General features: G+C 42.5%; 2 protein-coding genes across 8 annotated transcripts in view; one reads left to right on the top strand and one right to left on the bottom strand.

Annotated features, from left to right (window-relative positions):
- ST14 (ST14 transmembrane serine protease matriptase) overlaps positions 1 to 22,528 on the bottom strand; it is a 49,950-nt gene extending 27,422 nt beyond the window's left edge. For 3 of the 7 annotated variants that reach the window (XM_087939097.1, XM_026709191.2, XM_087939099.1), the window contains exon 1: positions 21,971 to 22,528. In XM_087939097.1, the coding sequence (XP_087795223.1) occupies positions 21,971 to 22,042 (72 nt within the window). In that variant the 5' untranslated portion in view covers positions 22,043 to 22,528. Of the gene's footprint in view, positions 1 to 19,973; positions 20,313 to 21,970 lie in introns of those variants that run through there. The other 4 variants (XM_087939098.1, XM_087939100.1, XM_087939101.1 and 1 more) reach the window with 2 other exon arrangements.
- ZBTB44 (zinc finger and BTB domain containing 44) overlaps positions 1 to 25,791 on the top strand; it is a 366,779-nt gene that overhangs the window by 90,357 nt on the left and 250,631 nt on the right. The window lies entirely within an intron of this gene.

Here is a 25,791-nt window from a genome sequence, read left to right as displayed (position 1 = left end):
GCAAGAAAACAACCAAGCTCAGAAAGCACTGATGACAGCGCAGTTTTGGATGGATGCAAACTGAACAAGGAGAGATACAACCTGGAAATAAGGAGAGGTTTTCCGACAGTGAGAACAATCAACCAATGGAACAGCCTGCCCTCGGAAGTTGTGGGAGCTTCATCACTGGAAGCTTCCAAGAAGAGATTTGTCAGAAATGTTGTAGGTTCTCCTGCATGGGCAGGGGGTTGGACTAGGTGACCTACAAGGTCCCTTCCAACTCTGTTAATCTGAAAACAAGCTTGACCTTTAGCTACAAATATTTTCTTCCAGTGGGTTAGCCTGGCCCTGCCTACAAAGCTTTGCTAGATGGCACTAACAAGGCAATCCTTTCCATCCTTAAGGAAATCCAAAGTATCCAGAAGGTACCACAAGTTCCATCAGTCACAGCAAGTAGAGGCACCAGGTGCGAACGATGGCCTAGGAGGACATCATGCTGGAAAAGGCCAATGTAGTCCAGCATTTAGGTGCCCCGATTGTTGAGGCTCACAAAGCAAGAAAAAAAAAAAAAGCCCAAGTATGATTCAATAGGTCCAATGCTTTATTTTATTCTCTCTTACTTTCCTCCTTACCCTCAATCTCTTACTTCTAATTAGCTTTTGTTCTGTTGGATTTTGCTTCCTCGTTAAAAAAAATTTTTTTTTTTTTTTGCTTTAAGCTCCTGGGATTAATCGACTTGCATTTAAATCGCTCTGTGCCATATTGCAAACCACCTCACCAGTCACATTTGTGGTGGTAAAAAGCCAGGCAGGCAGGCAGATGGATAGACAGAACATCGTTTCTTTCTCTCCACCCCACAGAAGAACATGTGATCCTTTTGCACATTTATTTGAGTGCTCAAGGGAAGCAGAACCGCTCCCTCCTAATTCCTCTTCAAGGGACCCACACCTGCCGCTTCGCACACCATCCACCTGCCCGGCCACCCAGAGTTTTCACTGCTTGCCAGCAACCTCCTGAACGACAAGACCTACCAAGCCATTCTCTCAGCAAAAATACATATGGCAAAGGTTATCTCAATGTTTGATTCCAACACAGACTATAAGAGAAACAGAATTTTTACTGCACAACGGCTTCTTCTTATTGACATGCTATGAAGATGCAGGACCAAATAAAAGCCCGTGGATTACTGGAAGACTTAAAAAGAAAAGCTGCTCAAATAGCAATTGATATGCTAGAATTTCATGAAGGAAAACCATTACGTATTTCAGATCTAAACCCATCAAAAAGTTCTCCCATCAAAAAAAAAAAAGCAGAGCTCTGTAGTACTGTATCTGAAAATGAAAAGCACAGGGTGAGAACAACGGCTAGCCATGTTGCATTCAGGTCAGACATCAGAATTCGAACTGGAGACTCTAGTTTCTTCCCCAATCTCTCTCAGTCTGGAAAAAGAAAAAAGACTGCAATCCAAACAGCTTAACCAAGAATCAAAAATCGAGAAATTCCTTAATTCTTAATCCTTTTTGTCAAATCTTTTCCAGCTTCTATGACCTTGATGAGCCTGATCCACCTCACAGGGTTGTTGTGGTGGTGGTGAGGAAAATAGGAGGAAGAAAGGGAGGTGTGGTGGAAATGTTTGCCACATTGAGCTGTTTGTAAAAAAAAAATAATAATAATAATAATAAAAGGCGGAAGGCAAAATTAATACATAAATAAAAAATGTGTCGGGTGACAATTACCTTCCTGTGGGTTGGGAAATGCTGTTCTAGCACACAGAAACTCTGAATACACAACTGGAGAACCTGCACACTCATTCCCAGAAACTCCAGGGATACCTGAGTATTGCTTGCACACTCACTGAGGAGTTTCAGGAACACTTTTTTCTCGCTGGCCCAACCCAACACCTCTCTCGCACCTGAGAGTCGATCCGGCCAAAACAGGTTGTCTCAACTGGGCCACACCTGTGCTACATTCTTGGCAGCAAGAGCTCCAAGGTGAATAGAATCCCCTCTCTGAACCTTTCTAAGGCGTCCCGCGAAGCAAAAGAGAGGCGTTTTCTTCCTTTTGTTCTCAGGGCACCAACCCTGCTTGAGCTAACAACCTGCTTCTTCCTCTAACTGCTCAAGAATGGAAATTCTAAGGGGAGTAAACTACCTTTCCAAAGAAAATAGAAATGACAATCATGGAAAGGTAGGATGGATCCCAGAAGGTACCTTACTACTTTCCATCTCAGGCAGGTGGATGCTACCTTACAGACATAAACACACCTGGATGGGAGCTAATTCTGTCTCACCAGCTACATTCAGCCTGTGTTCTCCCTCTTTGACCTGATAAAGGTGGGCTGACGTGACTCCTTGTTAAACCTACCTGTCAGGGAAATAATCTAGTAAATGAGGAAGGGTTTAAATCTCCTAGCATACAGCCAGATCGCTCCATTTATTCGTGTAATGAATTTGCCCATAGTTCCTTGAAATGTTCCTCCAAATACACATTTTTTTCCTGTTTTTGAGCACCTTAAATTCTGCTCAGTTATCAAATTTCAAATTTTGTTCTTTGCTAACCCATTTCAAACATTCTACATATGGTTACAATGGCTTTCCAGACTCTTGGCTTTTTTCTTCAGACAATACGAACTACATTTATTTTTGTTTACTTGTATCCCGCCTTTATTCTTTTTTATAAATAACTCAAGGCAGTGAACATACGCATCACACCTTCCTACTCCTAGTTTCCCCACAACAAACAATCCTGTGAGGTGGATTGGGGTGGGAAACAATGACTGGCCCAGAGTCACCCAGCCACCTTTCGTGGTGAAGGCAGTACTAGAACTCTCAACTCTTGGCGATTAGCCCAAAGTCACCCAGCTGGTTTTCATGGCAAAGGCAGGACTTACAAGTGTGTACTTATATTCAGGCATGTATATATTCATTTCTGGGGTTTTCATTCTAGATTTCTCCTCTTCCCCACTGGTATTTGGTCACCATGGCCATGGTGGCGCAGGGGTTAGAGTGCAGTACTGCAGGCTACTTCTGCTAACTGCCGGCTGCCAGCAATTTGGCAGTTCGAATCTCACTGGCTCAAGGTTGACTCAGACTTCTGTTCTTCCGAGGTCAGCAAAATGAAGACCCAGAGTGTTGGGGCAAAAGGCTGACTCTGTAAAATGCTTAGAGAGGGCTTTAAAGCAGTGTGGTGGTATATAAGTCTAAGTGCTATTGGTCTTCCTTTTTCCCTTCCCCTTCCTTCCTTCCTTCCATCCATCCATGGTCGCACAGTGGTAAGGATGCAGCATCGCACGCTGACTCTGCCCACAGCCAGGAGTTCGATCCTGACCAGCTCAAGGTTGACTCAGCCTTCCATCCTTCCGAGGTCGGTAAAATGAGGACCCAGATTGTTGAGGGCAATATGCTGACTCTATAAATGGCTAGGGAGAGCTGTAAAGCATTGTGAAGAGGTATATAAGTGTATTCCTATTGCTATTTTCTTCGAGGTTATGGAAGGAAACTGCCCTTTGTTGACCTAATGATTCTCACAAGCCTCTAACAAGTCTCTAACTTCCCACCTCATTTCTGACGGCTGCAATGCTTCCTTTTCCTCTCTCTATTCTGAACTTTAAGTGTTGTAAGGGTCAGAACATGGTTACTATTTGTTTTTAGATACTTTAGAAGGATGTGGGAGCTCTCAAATAGCCAACCTTAAATTTAAGGCTGCTCTATAGAAAGTTGGTGTTGGGGGAAAAAAAAACTATACACAGATGTTTCTCTAGAGTTTCATCTCTGACTGCAGCTAAAACTAATTATTTAAAGAGAAAGTATAGCCAAAATTGTTGGGTTTTTTTTTCCTTTAAGCATCATGATGTTCATCATCTTATTAGTTAGTATTAAATTTCACTTTTCTTCCATAGACTCCTCCAAGGGGGTGAATAACAACCAAAGCAATAACAACCAAAGCAACCACCTTTTAAAGTTGGTGAAGTTGAGAGAGAATGGCTGGCCCAAAATTGCTCAGTGACTCTCCGTATATTTTAACCATTACTGTGCAATAATTCAAGCTCAAGGAATAATTCTACTTCCTTGCCTCAGTCCAAAATCAAAGATACATAATTGTCTTGTAATCCTAAAGTTAGAAAAATCCTTGTAGCTCCATCACCGGGAGCTACTAAAAACCATTAAAAAGTGAACCAATTTGAGCCAGTGGTGAAGGTACCAAGTTAGAAACCGGGAGACTGGGAATTGTAGTCCTGCCTTAGGCTTGAAAGCCAGTTAGGTGACTTTGGGCCAATTACTAGGAGTGTGTGAGTTCTAGTGCACCTTAAGCATGAAAGCCGGCTAGGTGACTTTGGGCCTATGACCAGGAGATGGTGAGTTCTAGTTTCACCTTAGGCATGAAAGCCACTTGGGTGACTTTGGATAAATCAACTGTCTCTCAGATCTACCCATCACACATGGTATTCAGCAGGTTCTGACCCAGTTCTGGAGAACCGGTAGCAGAAATTTTGAGTAGTTCAGAGAACCAGCAAATACCCCCTCTAACTGGCTCCGCCCCATCTATTCTCTGCCTCCCGAGTCCCGGCTGATTGGCTGGGTTTTCTTTTGTTGCCCTGCACAGGAGAACGGAGCTGGAAAGCAGGTTAGTGGGGTGGGGAGGGAATGGGGATTTTGCAGCATCCTTTTCCTGTCACACCCACCAAGCCATGTACGCCCACAGAATCGGTAGTAAAAATATTTGAATCCCTCCACTGCTATCCATCTCTCAGGGTTGTTATTGTAAGGAAAACAGGAGAGAGGAAGAAGTGATGTTTCCCAACTTGAGCATTTATAAAAAATTAAAAAGCAGGATATAGGTAGTCCTTCATATCCAGCTGAGCCCTTAGTGACTTCATGAACATATCCATGTACTTTTCTTGACAATAAAACCGAACTAGTTCTCTAATCCCTTCCATTAAAAAAAGTCCTATGTTACTGATCCTCTTATTTCATAAATAGGAAGTTTAATTAGCTTTTATGTTCATTTAAAAAAACCTAAAAGGATGTTAGTCTCTAGCAAACTTGAAGGGAGACGCATTTCCTACTTTCATCTAGGACCTCAAATGAACCAGCTGTCTTTATTGCATGGATGCGTGAAATCCAACCAGAAGGCTCTCACTAATCCAATACTGTACATTACTCAGTCTCAATGAAGATGAGAAATACATTTTATCCTGTTTAAATTCCTACAAATTATAAAATATTGGAATTCACAAACCCCTTCAATATTGATTGTATAGGCTACCAGTCTTACCTCAAGGTAACTCTGATGAATGAAATCTAATGAAAAAAAAAATACCTCAGCATATATGTTTTTGACCTCCAAAAAGATTAGTAAGATTGGTTTCAGCAACGAGAGAACAGTTTTGCAAAGCTGCTCAGGAAACTGTTGTAAACCTTCCTAAAGTTCACTTCCTTCTTCAAGGGAGTCTTGCCCCATTGCGGTTGTGTAACCTGAAGTCTGGTTTCATTTGATCAGTTTGCTTTGGGAACTATCTTCATTTGATGACTCACCACTTGCTTTAAACACAGTGAAAACATGGGGAAGTTCAACCATATATGGATTAGTTGGTCAGCAAAGCAAAACTAACAGATGAGAAATTGCTCTTTCCAATTCCTCTTTACTCATCTGCATGTGGAGGCCAAGGATCATAGCTGACAACATTCAGAGCCATTTCAGACACCCACACAAGTTTAAAAATACACCGGTACAACCATCTACCAATATCTAACTAGAAACACAAGAATGGCTAAATTATAGACAAGGTGGTTTGAACTCTGCTGTAACAATAGATAAATCACGGTTTCTAATTGGGATATGAGAGATCGGATCAATGTCTAGAGCAGGGGTGTCCAACCTTGACAACTTTAAGACTTGTGGACTTCAATTCCCAGAATTCCTCAGCCAGCTTTGCTTTGAATTCTGGGAGGTGAAGTCCACAAGTCTTAAAGTTGCCAAGGTTGGACACCCCTGCTCTAGAGCAATGTTTTTCAATTTCAACAACTTTAAGCTATTTGAACTTTGGCTCCCAGAATTTCCCAGCCACAATGGCTGCTAGCTGTGGAAATCTGGAAGCTGAAGTCCAAGCAGCTTAAAATTGCTGAGGTTGAGAAAATATTGCAGAAAGAAAATAACATTGCAACACACCTTTAAAACTATGTGTGGAATGAGCAATTATCCCTTAACTAGAGGATTTTGGCCAGAGTAATACCAACATGTCATTTTAACAACGCAAAGCTGGAATCCATGCACCATTTCTTCTGTGGGCACCTATATCCTTAGATTTATGCAGTTGTCCATCCGTGAAAAAGCATAACTAAAGAAAGTAAAACAAAACACATGCCTGCACATGTATCAAAATAATTTCAGAATCCTCACTAGAAACTGGCAGTCATGGAAAGGTAGAACGTATTTGTGGGGTTAACTAAGAACAGATTCTAGAGGAGGAACAAAACACCAATTACAGGTTGGTCAAAAATTCTGAGATTATTTATTTTTAAGTGATGCACTTTCCTGCTTTCACTTGGAAGTGTCAACAAAATATAGTTTTCAACATCAAGCATCACTCAACTCTCCAGCAAAGATAACACCAACCACAGTTGGAAAAGTCAACCTTGGGTCACATCTACCTTGCACAAAGCTTTTCAGGAGAGTTTGCTTCCTGCACTTCCAAACACTTGGACGACTGTGAATGTTGAAATGGAGAGTAAGTTAAATAAAAGAGAAGTCACCTCTGAACGCCAGGGACAAGACTCAAAGAATTAAACACTGTTAAGACCAATATATAAAGTTCTGTAGGCAAACACATGCAGTGAGTGTAAGAGATGCCGTAGTCTGGGAAACCTTAATAGATCCAACCTCAACCTGCCGATTTGCTTCCAGGTGCAATTCAAGGTGCTTCATGGCTTGGGACCAGGTGAACTGAGGGACCGCCTCTTGCCAGTCACATCTATCCGACCCACCAGAGCAGGAAGGCAAGGAACGTTGTGGATCCCATCCCTGAGGGAGATATACCTGGTGGGACTGAGAAGAAGGGCCTTCTCTGTGGTGGCTCCCTCTCTCTGGAACCTCATTCCCCCAAAGATTAGAATGGCCCCCATTCAAACACTCTTCCGGAAGGCGCTGAAGACCTGGTTCTACCAGTGGGCCTGGGGAATCCAGAGCGGGATGGAGCCCATTAAATGGCTCGTGTGATTTGTTGTGGCCGGGGTGGCAGGGTTATTTTATAATTTTATAATTTTATTATGTGATTATACTCCTTATTAGTTTTACTTGATATATATATATCAATATTGTTCATGCTGTGTGGGCGTTTTTCAAACGAGATGACACCTCCCGCCTCCCAGCCATTTGGAAACCCGCCCTCATGAACAGACGAATACCTGCAACCTCATCACTGCCCACTCCAAACCCCTCCGAGCCATACATGAAGCAAACTGACACCAACTATGGAGATGCAGCACGACCTTGAACTCGAAGCCGGGCAGCAGGAAATCCAGCCAATCAGAACACGGCCAACCCCCCAACCAATCAAAACACAGCCAGGCCCCCCACCAATGAGAAGACACCCCCACCCAATCAGAACACAGCCAAGCCCCCACCCATTCAAGTCCCACCCCCACTGACAGTTAGAAAGAAAAAAGCAGCTGCAACCTCACATCACTCTGAAAAGCAAGAGCCAAAGACAGAGGCCTGATGATGATGAATGAGACTTCATCGAAACGTTGCCTAGATACTTTGAATCTTACGCGGGAGAAAACCCGAACAACCAAAGATCCACATACAAATACCGCGAGAACCTCAGAAAACATATATATCATTTATTTTATTTATTTATTTTAGGAAATTTATATTGCAGCCCATTTGCATATAGGGTGACTACAGGGGCTTACAGGAATATAAAAGCCATATATATATATGGCTTTTATATTCCTGTAAGCCACCTTGAGTCACCCTATATGCAAATGGGCGGCAATATAAATTTCCTAAAATAAATAAATAAAATAAATGAATAAACCTACTGCAGCCACCGCTAGCTGCAGAACACAATAATATGCCACAAAACACAACCTCGAGACTTCTTGTTCAATGATGCAGGTGTTCTACAGGTAGAGAGGAGAGGAAGGAGGAGGAAATGAAGGCATGCAGGAGATTTCAGGTTGAATGACAGGTGAGAAGGTGGTCAGCATAAGATCAAGTCTCCTAGTTTGACTTACTCCAACGATCGCCACAGAAGAAAATTAGCCAGAAGATGCACCTGAGGGCAGGATAAGAAGCAATGGGTGGTAATTAATCAAGGAGAAACGCAACCTAGAACTAAGGAGAAATTTCCTGACAGTGAAAACAATTAATCAATGGAACAACTTGCCTCCAGAAGTTGTAAATGCTCCAACACTGGAAGTTTCTTAAAAGATGTTGGACAGTCATTTGTCTGATGCGGTGTAGGGTTTCCTGCCTAGGCAGGGAGTTGGACTAGAAGACCTCCAAGGTCCCTTCAAACTCTATGAATCTATTGCATTTCTATCAACCAAGACAAAAGGGAAAACCAGTTTCAGGTCTAGTCCATTCATCATGAAGAAGTGATGCTTGATGTACGTCATCAACTACTGTGGGCATCCAAGCATGAGTATTGCTATGAGGTCATCCCAATGGCATGTACTCACTGCAGAAACGTTAAACGCCTCCCTCAATAGAAATTCCCAGAGTAACTTACAGAAAAGGAGGAGAGAACCTAAATTAAGATCAGTGTCTAACCATGCAGGAAGAGGAAAAAGAGAAGCGGTTATAAGCCTGTAGCAGGAAGGCCTCTGAAGACCAACCAACTGATCACGGTGTACGTTTTCCAAAATTAACAGTGTCAAAAATAGGGGAAGCACCCACAGAAAAAGACACCAGCGCCCATGTGTCTAACCCACAATTCAAATCTCACAAGGTCACATTGTAGACTTTGTCATTTGCTTTCAGCCTTTCCCTTCCTGCAAATCATGAAAAGTAATTACCTGCCATAAAAAAAAAGCCTGTTGGATGATGATTCTGATTAATCTTTACCAGAGCTGGTTAAGTGACAGATAAAATATGAGAGAGAGAGATCCAAACCAGGAAATCTTATTTCTGTCATGAATCCCCTTGTTAAATTTTGGCTGTAACTGTAGATAAACCAACGGTAGCTTTTCTGGTATGGTCAAGGTTTAGCTGAGAAGGTACAAGAGTGCCTCAAATCCTCATTTTAGTTATTTTAGGACTGTTTTCCTACCTAATTTGGTAAGACAGGTATTAATTCCGCCGATTACTTTCCATTCTTTTGTAAACTTATACAGTCTTAGTTTGCATTAACAGAGGGATAGAATCAATATCATGTACCGCTCTCTAAAGCTATAGTAAGACCACACTTAGAATACTGCATCCAGTTTTGGTCATTATATTATAAAAGAGATGTAGAGGTTTTGGAAAGAATGCAGAAGGTCAACAAAGATGATTACGGAGCTAGAAGCTGAAACATATGAAGAACAGTTGCAGGAACTGGGTATGTCTAGTCTAGCGAAAAGGACTAGGGCTGACATGATAGCGGTGTTCCAATATTTGAGGGGCTGCCACAAAGAAGATGGGGGGGGGGGGGGAAATCAATCTATTTTCCAAAGCACCAGAGGGCAAGACAAGAAGGAATGAATGGAAACTTATCAAGGAGAGAAGCAACCTAGAACTAAGGAGAAATTTCCTGAGAGTTAGAACAAATAATCATGGAACAACTTGTTCCCAGTTGTGGGTGCTCCATCACTGGAGGCTTTTAAGAGACTGGACAGTCTGGAATGGTCTAGCACAGGGGTCCTCAACCACCGGGCCCTGGACCGGTACCGGGCCGTGGATCATTTTCTACCGGGCCGCCGGTTTGCTGGGCGCCGCCATCTTGTTTCAATGAGAAAGTGCTTCCAAGTGAGCTTTCTGGTTGGAAAGCGGCGTTTGGGTCCTGAAGGAATCCTCGCACCTTAGTTTCATCAAAAGGGGGGCGGTGGCTTCGAACGAAGAGCCGTCCCAATGGCGGAGAAGATTAAGAAAGCACAAAAAAGCACAAAAAAGGTACAAAGGAGGAGTTGAAGGTGGCGGGGAGAAGCGGGGGATGGCTGGCTGGCCGGTCGCTCGGCTCGCCTTGCCTTGTCATGCGTGTTGATGCCAGTACCGGGCCATGGATCATTTTGTGATGCCGGTATCAGGCTGTGGCACAAAAAAAGGTTGGGAGCCACTGGTCTAGCATCTCCTGATTGAGCAGGGGGGTTGGACTAGAAGACCTCCAAGGTCCCTTCCAACTCTTTTGTTCTGCTGTTCCTTAGTATGTAAGGAACAGCAGAATGACTATATGCCATAGATGACTGTATTATTGACTTGGGCGATTGTCAGCAGATATAAAACATCTACAGTAACCAAGTATAATAGAACTAGTTGATAGCCACAGTCCTAAATTTATCCCTGAGAGTCCTTCAGTAATGAATCAAAATTCTTTATTGCTTCCTGATGAGTATATCTATGTTACATTCGCTTTGTTCAATATGCTCTTCAAAAATCTTATGTCTCATTTATTTACAGAGGATCCTGGTCCAGCAAAAGGACCCAGGAAGTCCTAATTTCCAGACCTGTATTGGAACCAAATACACAAAGCCCCCACCAGATCCTCTGGTTTAATCTTAATGCAATTTACTTCACAGAGAAATCCCACAGATTTTAGTGGCATTTTATTACCAAGCAAATAAGGAAATATAACTGCAAGTTCTTTTAAAAAGAAAGTCTAGGAATACTACACTAAAGCCAGGGGAATTTTAAAAATGTGGGAAATGACAGGAAACATTCAATTGAAACATTACATTCTTTTTCCATTGCCCGATTCAAGAAAGATAAAAGGATTTGCTAATATGTCATTTTACAAACCAGAAACCCCTCTTTATTTCAAAGCTCATCGCTTCATTTAAAATGATTCTATTTATTCCAGAGTGCAACCGACAGAATTTACTTGCAAAGACTTTTCATCCCTAGATAGTTCCAAAATTCAAACACACAACATTGCAAAGAAGGTTTAAGCTAAGAGTGAATTGCTTTTGCATCATCCAGTGTCTGAGTAACAATTTCATATCCTTCACCAACACTAACAGGTCCTCTCCTTTTGGAAATCCACCTGCAAAGCCCAATTTTTCTATGCGATCACAATACAACCTAAAGTTAGAGATACAAGCTCATAAAAAAATCACCGTTGGTGAGAGCTGGGAAACAGGTCAGTTATATCAGCTGTTTGTTTACCTTCTGGGTGTGCATTTGATAGAGAGCAATTCAATTTGAGCTACATTCTCTCTGGCTGTCTGGATAGGGCAGATAAAAACAAAAATTAGGTCAGGTTTCCCCTATCTGCAGCTCTCCAGATTTGATAAGCTATGCTGCTCCTACCTGGAGGCAAGATTTAAAAATGACTGTAGGTAGCTCAACACAATGACGGATTATAATTTTGGACCTGGGAGACATGGATTCAAACCTTTGTTCCACTCTTGTCCTTATGGTCTAAGGGCTCTTGTAGTCTAACTCAGTGTTTCTCAGCTTCAGTAACTTCCATTTGCATCGACTTCCACTCCCAGAATTTACCCAGAATTCCCCAGACCGCTGGAATTCTGGAGTAGAGGTCCAAGCAAATTAATGTTGCAGAGGTGGACAGAGAGACTGGCCCTAATTTCTAGGAGATTGATGTACAATTTGAATTTGAACACCCTCTCATGATTTCTCACTCCTGGCCATGCTGTTTGGGGCTGCACAGAACTGCTGTTCAGCAACTACTAAAGGAGTATAGGTCTCCTCTTCAGAGATTGTATTCAGCAGGTTATGACCAGTTCTGGAGAACCGGTAGCATAAATTTTGGGTAGTTCGGAGAACTACCACCTCTGACTGGCCCCGCTCCCATCTATTCCCTGCCTCCCGAGTCCCAGCTGATCGGCTGGTCTTCTTTGGTTGCCCTGCACAGGAGAACGGAGCTGGAAAGCAGGTTAGTGGGGTGGGGAGGGAATGGGATTTTGCAGTATCCTTCCCCTGGTACACCCACCAAACCACACCACCAAACCGATAGTAAAAAATTTTGAAACCATAAAATAGGAAGATACAACATAGAGAAAACCCCAGTGCAAGAATTCACAATATTTTCAGTAAATACTATGTTGGTTTTAGCTCTGTCAGTGTTTCCTGTCCTCTTTTCCTGATTAGCATTTTGATGTTGTAAGATGTTCTTTACTGCACGAATGTTCCTTACTTTTAAGTTGGAATCTTTTTATCAGTAAGATCCCTTTTTCTTTAAAAGAAAAAGGGGGAATCATCTATCTGGAAAGGGAACACTGGATTGCAGCCAGGGATGATTTTGCTTAGGAGGCAAAATAAGCCTCACAAAATCCTATCAGAGACATGATCTTAAGACGATATAATTGAAAAATACTCTTGCCAATTGCAAGTGGCAGAGCTCCACTGACAAAGTACCAGCAGATGTTTTCTAACCCGATTCCTATTTACTAATATTTTATCGTGGTATATTTTTATTATTTCCATGGCTAGTTTGACAGTTTTGGTCAGGAAGTTTTGTATTAAGAATTCTGAATGAAAATTTGCCAAAAAATTTTTAAAAAATCGAATGTTTGGCATCCCTTTTCCGAGTTAGAAATTAGTTAGACACTGCTATGAATTAATCACCTTTGATCTTTCATAAAATAAGAGAAACTTTGCAAGACTTCTTGCTCATCATAGCAAGAAGTGTTCTTAGTTGGTTTTGTTTTTCAGCACAAATCAAGCCCCCTCTCAGATTCAGTTAAGTGAATTGAAAACCTTTCCCCCTCCCTCCAAATAGTACATTTAAGAACATTCTAACCAGAGTAAATTGATTAATGGTTTTCTAGCTTTAGCAACTTCTCAAACATCCATGTAAACATGCGTCCTATAAATCAGGCTGCACAGAAATGCAAGCTAATTCCCTCTCTGCATTTGCCAAGATAGACTAAACAAATGATGAAAGCGGTCAGGAATGAAGTAAAGTATTGTTTAAAGAGAAAGATTTTATATCCTTTTAAGAAGAGAGAGAAGACCAGTTCTACACAGGGTTCTTAGGTCTCAGTCAAATAAAACATGGGACGAACTACTGGCAAAACATGCATAAGGTACAAATCACTTCGGTTAAATTTACTAGTGCAAGCTTCCTTTAGGAACAGGATTCTTTTGATGTTTATTTGGATAGCAAAGAAAAGTTGTTGGTAGCCATGCCATAATTATTAGAGGGAAAGGTCTTTCTTGTATTGGTAAAGAGGAAAGAAAGAGCAAAAGTAGTGGTTCCCAACCTTTTTTTCACCCCGCGCCCCTAAAGAAATTTCACTCGAACCTCGCACCCCCTGAAATTTAGATTTTAAGAACTACTGAACACATTAAATATATGGTAGGATTGAATCTTTTCAGCTATGTATGTGACGGCCACTAAATAACGATGCTTAACTCTAAAATGAAAACAAAGTTAATCCATTGCATAATAAATAAAAATGCCTACATATAGCCAATATCCTATTATTTACCTGGACTTTTCTCGCACCCCCTGGAATATCGTCTCGCACCCGCAGAGGGTGCAAGCACCACAGGTTGGGAACCCCTGAGCAACAGGAAGGGAGGGAGAGAGAAGAAAGGGAGGAAGGACCGAAGGGAGGGGGAAGGGAAAGGAAGGGGGGGGAGGGTGGAAGGAAGGAAGATAACTTTTGAACAAATGTCCATGGGAGCTTCTTATTACATGAAAAAGGACTATGTATAACGACTGTATATTATATACAGACTATATACAGGGACTATGTATAATGGTATAGAGGCTATGGACCTTTTATGCAAAAATAACATTTTAGGGGGGGAAAGTGATTGCTTTTCCTGTTACTTGTAGAATCAAAGTAACCTTTTTTTTAAATCAGCCATTATTATTTCATGGCATTTCTTAATCTGCCATTATTTCGTGGCAGCCATGTAGAGAAGTGGGCAGAAACTAGAGGAGTTTGGATAATTTTCCAAAGGATTTCCAGTCCACATGGAGAATGAAGAACCCACAAGATCAGATAGGGACAACAATCTAATCTAAGTGTTCCGAGATGACTTTGTGTATCTCAGCAGGTGATAATACCTGACCAACTTTACTGGGTTTGGAAACGAAACATGGTTCAACCAGTTAGTTCTTGCCTGAGAGAACATCAGGAAGACTCACTACCCTGTCTCTTGGATTTAGGAGAAGACAATGATAAACCACTTATCTATGCTGCCGAGCAAACTTCATTGTTCCCCAAAAACAAGTTCTTCCCAACGGATGAAATTAAGAAGGTATGAAGAAAATGTGGGTCAACATGAACAGCTAGAACAGTGGTGGCTAACCTTTTTGGGCTCTTGTGCCAAAAATTGTGAGCGCGTTCGTGCTTGCACGCTCACATGCCAGCACCCAGAAGGCAATGCATGCTCCCCACACCCCTATGCATGTACACACAATCCCCACCCACCCACCCCACCGCCATTACCTGCACTGCGCCTCACAGCTGATTTTCAGCCGGTTTGAGGCCTTTTTCAGCCTCCCAGAGACTTGAGGAAGGCTTCTGTAGGCTTTGCAGGTTGAAAACTAGCCCCGTTTCCTCACTTCCGGTATTGACGGAAATACAGGAAGTGATGAAATGGGGCTAATTTTTGGCCTGCAAAGCCTACAGAAGCCTTCCTCAAGTCTCTGGGAGGCCGAAAAAGGCTTCAAACCAGCCGAAAATCAGCTGGGAGGCACGCGCAAGCGCAGTGAGGTAAGTTTGCCTGCAGCTCGCGTGCTGACAAAAATGGCTCTGCATGCCACCTGTGGCACATGTGCCATAGGTTCGCCATCACAGAGCTAGAACATTCCCAACTACACCCAGCTCTTCCTTTCTTTAAGGCCTGGTACTGAAGTCCACCAATGGAGAGATCTGTTTGCATGCTACATCTCTCAACCACTGTTTAATGAAGTGTTAAAATTTTGAAACTAGATTCATGTTAATTAAGGAAAACCTACACTTTTCTTCTAAAGGAAGTCTTTGCTAGCCTCGCCCACCAAGGAGCAAGCGTTCAACTTCCACTCTACTACTCCAACTGGAAAGTCTGCTTACAATGAAACAAGGAACCTTCTGACCATAACAAAAGGCAATCGGTTCATTTTTTTTTTTTGAGCAACTTCAGAAATAACATCAGAGAGAGAGAGAGAAAATCCACACCTTGGGATCTACATTCAGCGCACTTCTCAGATCAACTGTACTTCACACTGAACTTGCTCCTGGTATCTTCACTGTGCATCCATGTTGTTTTTCTTGTAACAAGGAAATGGCTGGTTGTTGTTGCTTCTTCTAGGATGTTCTTTCATCTTCTCCGTTCAGCCTACAGCCTGGGGATTTCAAGGTAACCTCCCATTCAGACATGAACCTAACTAGATCCTGTTAAGCTTCAGAGCCCAGAGAAGTTGCTAATGACTAAGAATTTTAGGAGGTCATTTTTTTTTTTCAGGATAGGGAAAAAGAAGGTAAGCTTTCCATGTCCATCCAATGCCAACCTAGTTTTGACCATGGAAGCACGAGGCAACTCTTTTATTTCAGGGCTGTCAAACTCGATTTCATTGAGGGCCACATCAGGGTTGTGTTTGACCTCGGGTGGTGATGGTGGGGGTCGTCAGCATGACGTCACCTGTGTTGGTGGTGCCTGTGGTGGCTGAAGTGCTCTACTAGCGAAAACAGGCCCTTGAGCTCAGTTTTTGGCTGTGGTAGCCCTCTGCCAGAGAAAATAGAGCTTGGGGGGGCAGCATGCATCACTGGTAGATGCCCTGCGGGACAGTCCTTCACTGTTTCTAGGGCAGCCCCACGGGCCAGATGTAAGCACCCCTCAGGCCACATCTGGCCCTCAGGCCTTGAATTTGACACCCCTGCTGTCAGGATTCCAACAAATCCACCCCCATTCAAATCATAAGTCTCTAGCCGCATCTCAGAGAAAAGAAAATTGATTTATTGGAAGTGGCCATGTTGGTGTTGGCTGGATACAGCTGATACTAAAATACATCATTCATTTCCCCTTTGATCCTGGTCTTTCTCCCACACCCTGGATGTGTATTCTCCAATGGGACACATCCATCCCCAAGAGTCATCAATCATGCTCTCCAGTAATATCCTTGCGCTCGGACCACTTTGGGCTTTCAGGGTGATTATTTAGGCACTTAAGGAATGCACTGTTTTTTCCACTCCCTTTTTCTGGCAGCTAAAAAGACCAAAGGAGTATCTTTTTAGTTGACACCTGCTTTGTTTGAATGCATTGGTGAGAAGGGCTCACTACTATAAGATTAAATCTAGGCTAAATCTTGTTACTAAACACAGAGATTGTTTTTCCCCTATCCCAACCAGCTCTAAGTAAGAGCTCCCCTCAAACTCTTAATGTTTTACCATTCGTTTTCATATCAACGGTTGATAAGGTATTAATAATCAGTCTCACATGTAAAATGCATCTGTATTACTTCTACCCTTACCCTATCCATGGGACTGCTCTGTACACCAGATGAAGTGAGCTGTAGATCACGAAAGCCTCTTCATACAGCGTCTGAAAAGATGCTGCAAGACTTGTAATTTTTGGCCTTCAATCAAAAATCGTTAGGTAACTCCTCCTGTCTGAATATAAATCTTGCTTTATTTCCTAAGCATTTAGTTTCAGCTTATCTTCCTGCTAGGATAGATTACTGAATGTTGATCATATGACTAAGAGAAACCAAGATATAAGAACATTGAACTTCCCAGTCCAACCCAGAATATTGAGATCTTCTCATGATTTCTCATCCAAGAACTAATCTGATCCAATTAAAACAGATCCTTAAAACTATTTATGACAGATAGATAGGACCTCAACTCCAATAATATTCAGTCAATAGATCAGAGAAGAATGGACAGCAACATCACCAAAGATGCTGAAGAAAGATCCAAATTGCATCCCAATCCTTTGCAATATCATTAACTTTATATACGTGGACAGTTAGTCTGCCCCATCCTGAAGAGTCAAGGCAATACATAACTTAGTTAATTTACCCTACCCCTGGCCAATAAAAACCATGCTTTTTTAAAAGAAAAATATCTTACATCACTCCTAGCAGAAGACACATAGATTTACATTTTGGCAAATCTCTAAGAAGAGGAAACTCAAAGCTGAGGTTTACCCATCTTAGTACATAGGATTATCTCGGTTTTAAAACAGGTACAACAGTCTTAAAATCTTTCTCCACTGATGGGTTAAAACAGGAATAAGGAGGTGACCTACTAGAAATATTGCATTTACAGTGTGGGGAGGAAAAGGTTCTGCATCCTCTAACAGGAAGTTGAAATGATCTGTAGCTAAACTCCAACTCTTCAAGGTTAAACCGATCCTACCCTGAAAGGAAACAACTCTGGAAATATCCCAGGAAAAAGGCATCCTCCACACTGCCCATACTGCAATATAACTGTAATTTCCAAAACAAATTTCAGAGCTCAACATTATTTTCAGTTTGCAGATGACTTTTTTTGCCTTCTGCTGCAGAAGTTGTACCCGAGACTTTAACCACCAACCTGTCATCATCACCATCATCCTTTCACAATTTCAGAGTATTTTAGGTCACCATGTGAATACTTTCATTTCGTTCTGGACTGGAAACTCCCTGGTAGCGCAATTCCCACCTCTGCTTCAGCAAATGCAGGCCCCCACTGTGCCTCCAGAAAGCTATTGTTCATATATTGCAGTCAATTCAATTTTCCTCGGTTTCTTTTCAAAGAATCTGCTGTCAATCCGTCCAATGATGTCCCAGGTCTCAAAGTAGACTTAATGGGTATTGGATTTGTTAGTCAAGAGTCTTTTGCTTTATCTTTAAATGGATTTAGTTGGCCATATATTATTATTTTTTTATCTTTGTGTGCATGTTATTTTTCCCTTTATAGATTATGTGTGTGTGTGTGTTATATACACACACATGTATGTACACACACACACACACATATATATGTATTCAGCTTTGTTCGGGTATTTTCCCATGTCATTATAGTTGTGCTTTTAAAGTTTAGCAACGTTTCGGCAGAATCTCATCTGCCATCATCAGGCTTCTGTATTGTGTTTTTTCTTAATCGTGTTTGTCAGGCTTTGGCAGCCATTTCTGTTTTAAATTTGGTGCTGGCTTCGTGCTTTATTTGAATGGTTTTTTTCTTCATCCTGATTGGCTGGGAGTCTAGGTCTGTGTTTATTGGTCTTCGAGTTGCTGTGTTCTTGATTAGCTGGCAACGTTGTGTTTTGTGTATTGGGAGTTTTCAGTGTAGCTTGGTTTCTTGTGAATGGCTGACAATTATTAGGAAGCTAGGTTTTATTTGGGTAGCTGGCTGGGGCGTGTTTCGGTTGGAAGTATTGGGGGGTGGTCTTTTGTGTCCAGGTGTTTGTTTGGATTGTGGTATAGAGATTTTTTTGTTTGTGAGTGCAGGCTTCCAGATGATTGATAGTCTGGTGGAGTCATCTCTTCTATTCATACTATTAGGTCTTTTATCTGTCTCTATTGCACTCACAAACAAAAAAATCTCTATATATTTTAAAGTAAACCCCCGTAAATCACTTAAATAACTTCTTAATATATCTCATTTTATCTTCACTTTACTTATAATCATTAATAATATTTTTAATTCATTTCCATTCCCGTTTTTAATCCTCCAATAAAAGAGTTCATAACAGCATAATTTGTATACAATTCATATATATATATATATATATATATATATATATATATATATATATATATATATATATATATATATATATAATCCTAAAATACTTCCCAGCAAGTTTTAGACTAAATATCAATATACACTCCCATGTGGTATCCCCCTTATAAAATCCCTAACCCCTATCTCTAAATTTTTTGGCTTTATTATTTCCTTTAATTTTAGCCAGCTTTCCCTTTTCTAAGTTTCCCCGGTCTTTCTTCATTTTTCCTTCTGGTATTATTTTTATTCCCATCTGCCTGTCAGCCATGTTTTCCCCCACCCGTTCCAGTTCTCTTTTGGGGGGTTTCTTCTTATATAATTCTTTCTTCTTAGTCTTGGGAACCTTGTCTCTTTTATTTGTTGTCTCTATTATCAATGTCTCTGTTTTAAATCCTTTTATATCCTTTGGCAGTAGTCCTTGTTCTCCATGTTCATCTGGGCTGTTGTTCCCCTTTTCCGATTTGTCGTCTCTGGGCTTTCTTTGTTCTTCTGCAACCTACAATGCCATTACTTTACTAATCATGGTGTCCAGCAATTTCATTCTTTCTTTTAATATACCTCTCACAATTTGCAGCTCCGACTTAAATTATTTATTTATTTCATTTCTTTATTAAAGATCAATTTTTTCTATTATAGCCCTTGCCAAAAGTCTCCTCTCACTTTCTCTTTCTTCTGTTTTCTTGTCACAGTCAACCTCCAAGAGTCCCAAAATATTGTATTCCTTTATATTTTACTGTAGTTCCCTCTTTAAAAAAAAACAAAACTTCTGGGGTTTTTGTTGTATTAACAATCTTGTATTCCATTTCTTCTCTCTTTCAAATATTTATACAACTAGTTATTTTCCATAAAAACATAAAAGAGGAAAATCTTTAACCATTAGGTGGTACTCTATATCACTTTCTTTTCAAAGTTCTTTTATTTTTAATTCTCTTTTCCGTAGTATTAATATTAAATTTCATCCATTCCAAATAAGTCTAACATTTTATCCAGTGCCTAATTAATATCCAATTCTATATATTAATCCAAATTTGATCTCTGATTTCGTATAATTCTTTTATTCCTGGTATTTCCTTTACCTTATATTTTCCTCCGCTACCATTCTTTAAAATGAAGACACTTTCTTTCCGCTTTTGGGGGATTTTTTTTAAAAAGTATTCAAAATCTTTTATCCAGTTACACACCACTCACCATTTCCACTCTCCAGCACACAAGACTTAAGTCCCGGTAGCTTCCCGTCTTCAGGGCAGCCATTAAACTGCCGCCTCTCCCTGTCTTCTAGGGGAGTAGATAGCAAGCTAGGGAGGGGAGATGCGGCTCCCCTCAACCCAGATGGCGGTCTCCCCCTCTTCCCCCCACCCCTACAAGGTGGTTCAGATGGTTCAGTCCCTCAGGGGCCCCTCCAGCAGGGCAAGCACAGATCAAAGCCGCGCACGATCGCAGTCAGATCCGTCTTCAACGGAAACGCCACCGGAAGTCCCGTGTGTATATGTATATAAATGTATCATACACACACAGCAGTGATGGGATTAAAAAAATTTTTACTACTGGTTTTGTAGACGTGGCTTGGTGGGAGTGGCAGGGGAAGGATACTATAAAATCTCCAGTCAGAGGTGGTATTTGCCGGTTCTCCGAACTACTCAAAATTTCCGCTACCGGTTCTCCAAAACCGGTCAGAACCTGCTGAGAACCACTTCTGACATGCACACACAAATAACATTTATAAAGGGATAAGTAACACACAAAGTTAAAAAAAAAAATATATGGCCAACTAAATCCATTTAAGGATAAGGCAAAAGACTCTTGTATATTTCTAGTTTTTTTAAACTTGGTCTATTTTATCTCTGTTTTTATCTCTTAACATGTCAGGTGATTCTCGACTTATGATTGTAATCGAGCCCCAGATTTCTGTTGCTAACAGATACAGTTGTGAAGTGAATGTTGTCCCAATTTTATGCTTTCTTGCCACCGTTGTCGTTAAGCGAACAGCTGCAGCTTTTTTCCAGTTAGTAAGGCAGCTATGAAGGGAATTTGGCTTCCTCATTGATTTGGCTGGTCCCACGCTGCAGCCGCCATAAACATGAGTCAGGAGAGCCAAGCCTGATCACGTGACCACGGGGAAACTGCAACGGTTGAACGTGTGGAAAAAAAAAAAAACAGTCCTTGTAAAGTCACTTCCCCACCCCCTACCCACCAGTCCTGTGGTCCCTTCAAACGGTCGCTCAACAAACTGTTGCAAGTTGAGGACTACCTGTGCTGTTTTTTTTTTCATTCCTCCTCTTCCTCGGCTGGCCTGGCACCACCATCCCACTAGGGATCTTGATCCTCCCGCCTTTTCCATTTTTTAAAAAAAATATTTTTAATTTTAATTATGCAAATACAACACAGTACCTCCAACGTATCCTCATTTACACATAAATACATTTTACTTCATCGTGTACAATCTCCTTGCTAAAACATTAACCGCTCATTCATCCAATCGTAACTACTAGTATTTCAACCCCGTCCTTCTATTATACAACCATTTATAAAATTTATTCCATGTTTTGTAATATTCCTTTGCCTTTTGTTTCTAAAGTTAACCTCTCAGATTCCCGCACAATGCCATAATTTTTCTTGTTATTTCTGTTTCCGGAGGTCTAATTTCATTTTTTCCAATGTCTTTTCCATTTCCTCCCACCTTTCTCCTCCTCCTCTTGGGCCATATTTCACCTTTGCACACCTTTCAGCCAAACACCTGAGCAGCTCAGCTTCCCGGATCCCGTTTCCTTTTTGTTTTTTTTCTCCCTTCTTCCCCTTCTTTTCTCTTCCACCCAAAGCCTAAATCTCTCCGGAACGAGAAGCCCCCTCTCCAAACGCCCCATCAACAATGCAGAACCAGGGCCAAGCCTGCCTGAGAAGAAGACCCCCCCACCAGATCTCTCCCACATGCTCAGATGATCCATCGGAGAATCCCCCCCTTCGCAGCCCTTCCAGCTCAACAAAGAGGGAGGTGGGATCCATTCCGGGTTTCCAAACTCTTTTATCTTTTATTTTATGTACGCTGAGAGCATTTGCACCAACCACACTTGGCCAATAAAGAATTCTATTATCTATCTATTAAAACCATTAAAACATTTAAAAAAAAAAAACAGATTTTGGGGGGGCAACACCCCCCCCCAAAAAAAGAGAAAGAAGTCAGCGCTCACCTCGGTCTTGCTGCTGTATTTCAGGCCCGAGACTTTCGTTTGGGCCCCCGAAGGTGGGCGATAAATATTCATCTTTCCTTCAGGTATCGACGAATCGCTTTTCGGAGGAAGGGAGGAGGCAGAGGTCGGTGGGTGGGTGGGTGGATAGGCGACGAGCAGATGATGCGGGGCGGGAGAGCCAAGAATCCCCCCAAAAAGGAAAGGGAAACAAAAAATCAAAAAGGACAAAAATCGAACTGGCGACGCCGGGCGCAAAGTTCTCTCCAACTTTTGCCTCGCTTCCAGACGCAACTTGTGTTTGCTCTCTACAAAGCCAAGAGGGAAAACCCAGCCGGGGGCTGATCCACACACAACCGGGGCTCCCAAAAGGAGGAAGGGTTCCTTGTCTTCTTCTCTCCTTTTGTTCTCCTTTTCTTTTCTTCTCCTTCTCCCTTCTTTCTCTCCGCCCTGCTTGAAGTGGGTCGCGCGCGGGCGCGCTGCCTCGCTCTGCCTCCCCTCGCCTTCCTGGAGCGCCCTTTGCGCGCACAGGTGACCCGCGGCGGGGCGGAGCTGCTGCTGCTGCCGCCGGTGAGGCAGCGCGGGAGTTACCTGGCGGCGCGGGGCCCCGCCCGCTTCTCCTGCTGGCAGGTGAGAGGGGCGGGGTGTAACAGCCGTCGGAATAAAGCTGGAAGGGAACCTTGGAGGTCTTCTAGTCCAGCCCGCTGCTCAAGCAGGAGACCTTCAACCAGTCAGAATAGAATGGGAGGGGCCTTGGAGGTCTTCTAGTCCAGCCCCCTGCTCAAGCAGGAGACCTTCAACCAGTCAGAATAGAATGGAAGGGAACCTTGGAGGTGTTCTAGTCCAGCCCCCTGCTCAAGCAGGAGACCTTCAACCAGTCAGAATAGAATAGAAGGGGCCTTGGAGGTCTTCTAGTCCAGCCTCCCTTCTCAAGCAGGAGATCCTATACCATTTCAGACAACTGACTGTCCAGGCTCTTCTTAAAAACCTCCAGTGATTGGAGCACCCACGATTTCTGGTGGGAAGCTGTTCCACTGGTTAATTGTTCCCATTGTTAGAAAGTTTCTCCTTAGTTCTAGGTTGCTTCTTCGCGTGAGGAGCAGCGAAAGGAGGCCCTTTCCCCTTGCCCAGGTGGGGGAAGCTGAAGGTGAGCGACGGGATACTGCAAAATCCCCATTCCCTCCCCACCCCACTAACCTGCTTTCCAACTCCGTTCTCCTGTGCAGGGCAACCGAAGAAGACCCAGCCAATTAGCTGGGACTCGGGAGGCAGAGAAGAGATGGGGTTGGCGGGGCCAGTCAGAGGTGGCATTTGCCGGTTTGCCAAACTACACAAAATGTCCGCTACCGAACTGGTCAGAACCTGCTGAATACACCAGTTCTGGTGAGAGCTCTGAGGGATGGAGGAAGAGGTGGTAGGAGAGGAGGGGCACCTGGCAGGAGGGACTTGCTGAGCTGCCAAGGAGAGCTACTCCAGACTGGACACTTATAGACGGAAGAACCCTGTGGGACCTGGAGCTTTCCTTGGTGGGCTCAGCTGATAAAGAGACCCCTGACTCCTTAGCCTGGTCCTCTATCCCACGTTGCCTGTGTCTTCCTTGACTCTTCCGTTCTTCCGTGGGCAACCCAAGAAGTAACCTATTTTTTAAAAGATCTGTTCAAATCTTTCCTTCCTTTTTCTATAAATAACTCGAGGGCGTGAATATACCCGAAGCTCCTTCCTCCTCCTGTTTTTCCCAGCAACAACCCTGTCAGGTCACTCAGCTGGCTTTTCAGGCCTAAGGCAGGACTAGAACGCAACACCAGCGCCTTAACCACTGTACAAATCTGATTTAACTTCCCCAGAGGGTTTGTCTCTGCTGGACTCGCGTGATTTGGAGGTGGTTTGAATAAACCACAAAGGGTGGGATTCAGAGTCACAAAGTGAACGCAGGTATTTGGAAAAGGCCGTTTTAGAAATAAGCTAATGGGACGGTGGACAAACCATCGTTGGAATGGAGAAGGAACCACACGTGTCTGGTATGGATGCTGATTTATTTGGGGTGGCTGTGGTTTGCAGGAGTCTCCAAACTTGGCAACTTTAAAGGCTTGTGGACTTCAACTCCCAGAATTGCCCAGCCAGCAAGACTAGCTGAGGAATTCGGGGAGTTGAAGTCCACAGGTCTCAAAGTTGCCAAGTTTGGAGACCCCCTGATCTAAAGCACAGGCTACCATGGGGTTGGGCTGTGCGTTGGTCAGTTCTAACCCTCACTGGTAATACGGTCTACTGTTTGCCTTGACATATTGTGGGAATCTAGCCAAGTGCAGTTTATGTAGTAAACTGGGGAGGGAGATCTCTGTTATTATTGGGGTAGGCTAATGCAATGTGCTTCCAGAGGGAACTGACAGGAAAATACATGACTGGAGAAAACATAGGTGGCTTTAAGCACTGAGCGGTCCTAGTAGAGCAAACAGTTGCAACCTTGAACTTTGATTCAGGCAGGACAGTTTGGATGGGCAGGAAAACCGGTGCTCTATCTGGAATGATTGGCTTCCAGAATTGAAGCTATCCATTCAACCCTGGGGAAGGTTGGTTTGGTGTTTTGGTTTTGTTTTCTGAATTTGAGTAGTTGCAATCCTAGCATTTCTGCTGTTGCCCTCTTGAGCACAGCCTCCAAGGTTAAAAGGCCAGAGCAATGAAGTAAAAATAGCCAGTAATTTAAAATATTCAGACAGGCAACGCTGACAAATTTCTGCCAAATCACAAAGATGCCCAGAAAACAATCTGAGGTGGTGGGGGAGGGGGAGGGAGGGAGGAGAGAGAGAGAGAGAGAGAGAGAGAGAGAGAGAGAGAGAGAGAGAGACAGATATGGATAGGTGGATAGATGATGGAAGATAGAGATGATATAAATATAAAGATAGATGATGAGATGAGAGTTAAAAACAGAAAGGTGTTTCTTAGGAAAATGAAATTAAAATATCAATTCACATTGCTGAAATACACTATGGACTTAGTTTAAAAAGTATCTAGACTATGGGGGAAATAGTGTGAAGCACCTGAATGAAAAGCACGATGTATTAAATGTGTAAAGAGTAACTTCAGCATCAAGTGGCATAATTAATGGAAAACTTAGTCACAGCATTGCGTTTCCTAGCAATTTTACAGAATCACTAAATGGTGTATTTACTGCAGGCTGTCTAGTGAGTCCATCAGGATGTCCTACACTATCTTTACATAATCCCAAGTATTCATTACACAAGAACATGTTGCTACCCGGAGGGTTTAAAATCCAGTGAGAAAAATATCCAGCCAAGAAGGAAATGCTGGTTGGTGAGTAGAAGATTAAGCCAGTCAACCAGACTGACCTAGAAAAGCTTGAAAAGAAGAAACGGTAACGAGGAGTTGACCTTCATGGCTATCGGGGCAGAATTTGAATTAGAATATTGCTGGAAGGGACCTTGGAGGTCTTCTAGTCCAGCCCTGTGCTCAACCAGGAGATCCTATACCTCTTTGGCATCTCAACCAAGCGAAACCCCAACTGCTGCAAATTAGGGGACCTTAAGATATTTAAGATACCTATATAGAGTGTAGGCGGTGGAATGAGGTGGTCCATTAAAGGCAAATAAATGTCTGTTCATCCCTTTACTTCAAAGCCTGCGCATTCTTTGTGTGGGATCTTTCTGAAAATTCTTTTAAAAGAAGTGCTTTGGCGCTTGTATGAATGCAGCACCTGTCAGCTGCCCCTTTAACAATGCATTCACACCTCTTCAGACTTCAGGGCAAGGATGCTTTTAAGAGCTGCCTCAAGCAAATTATGTTAATGATTGATTCATGAAAACAATGAC

The sequence above is a fragment of the Pseudonaja textilis genome, chromosome 9 (genome assembly GCF_049901715.1).
Source record: "Pseudonaja textilis isolate UNSWEBS1 chromosome 9, rPseTex1.2, whole genome shotgun sequence".
Lineage (NCBI taxonomy): Eukaryota > Metazoa > Chordata > Lepidosauria > Squamata > Elapidae > Pseudonaja > Pseudonaja textilis.
The sequence above is the reverse complement of the archived record's forward strand: the minus strand, read 5'-3'. Positions and strand labels throughout refer to the sequence as shown.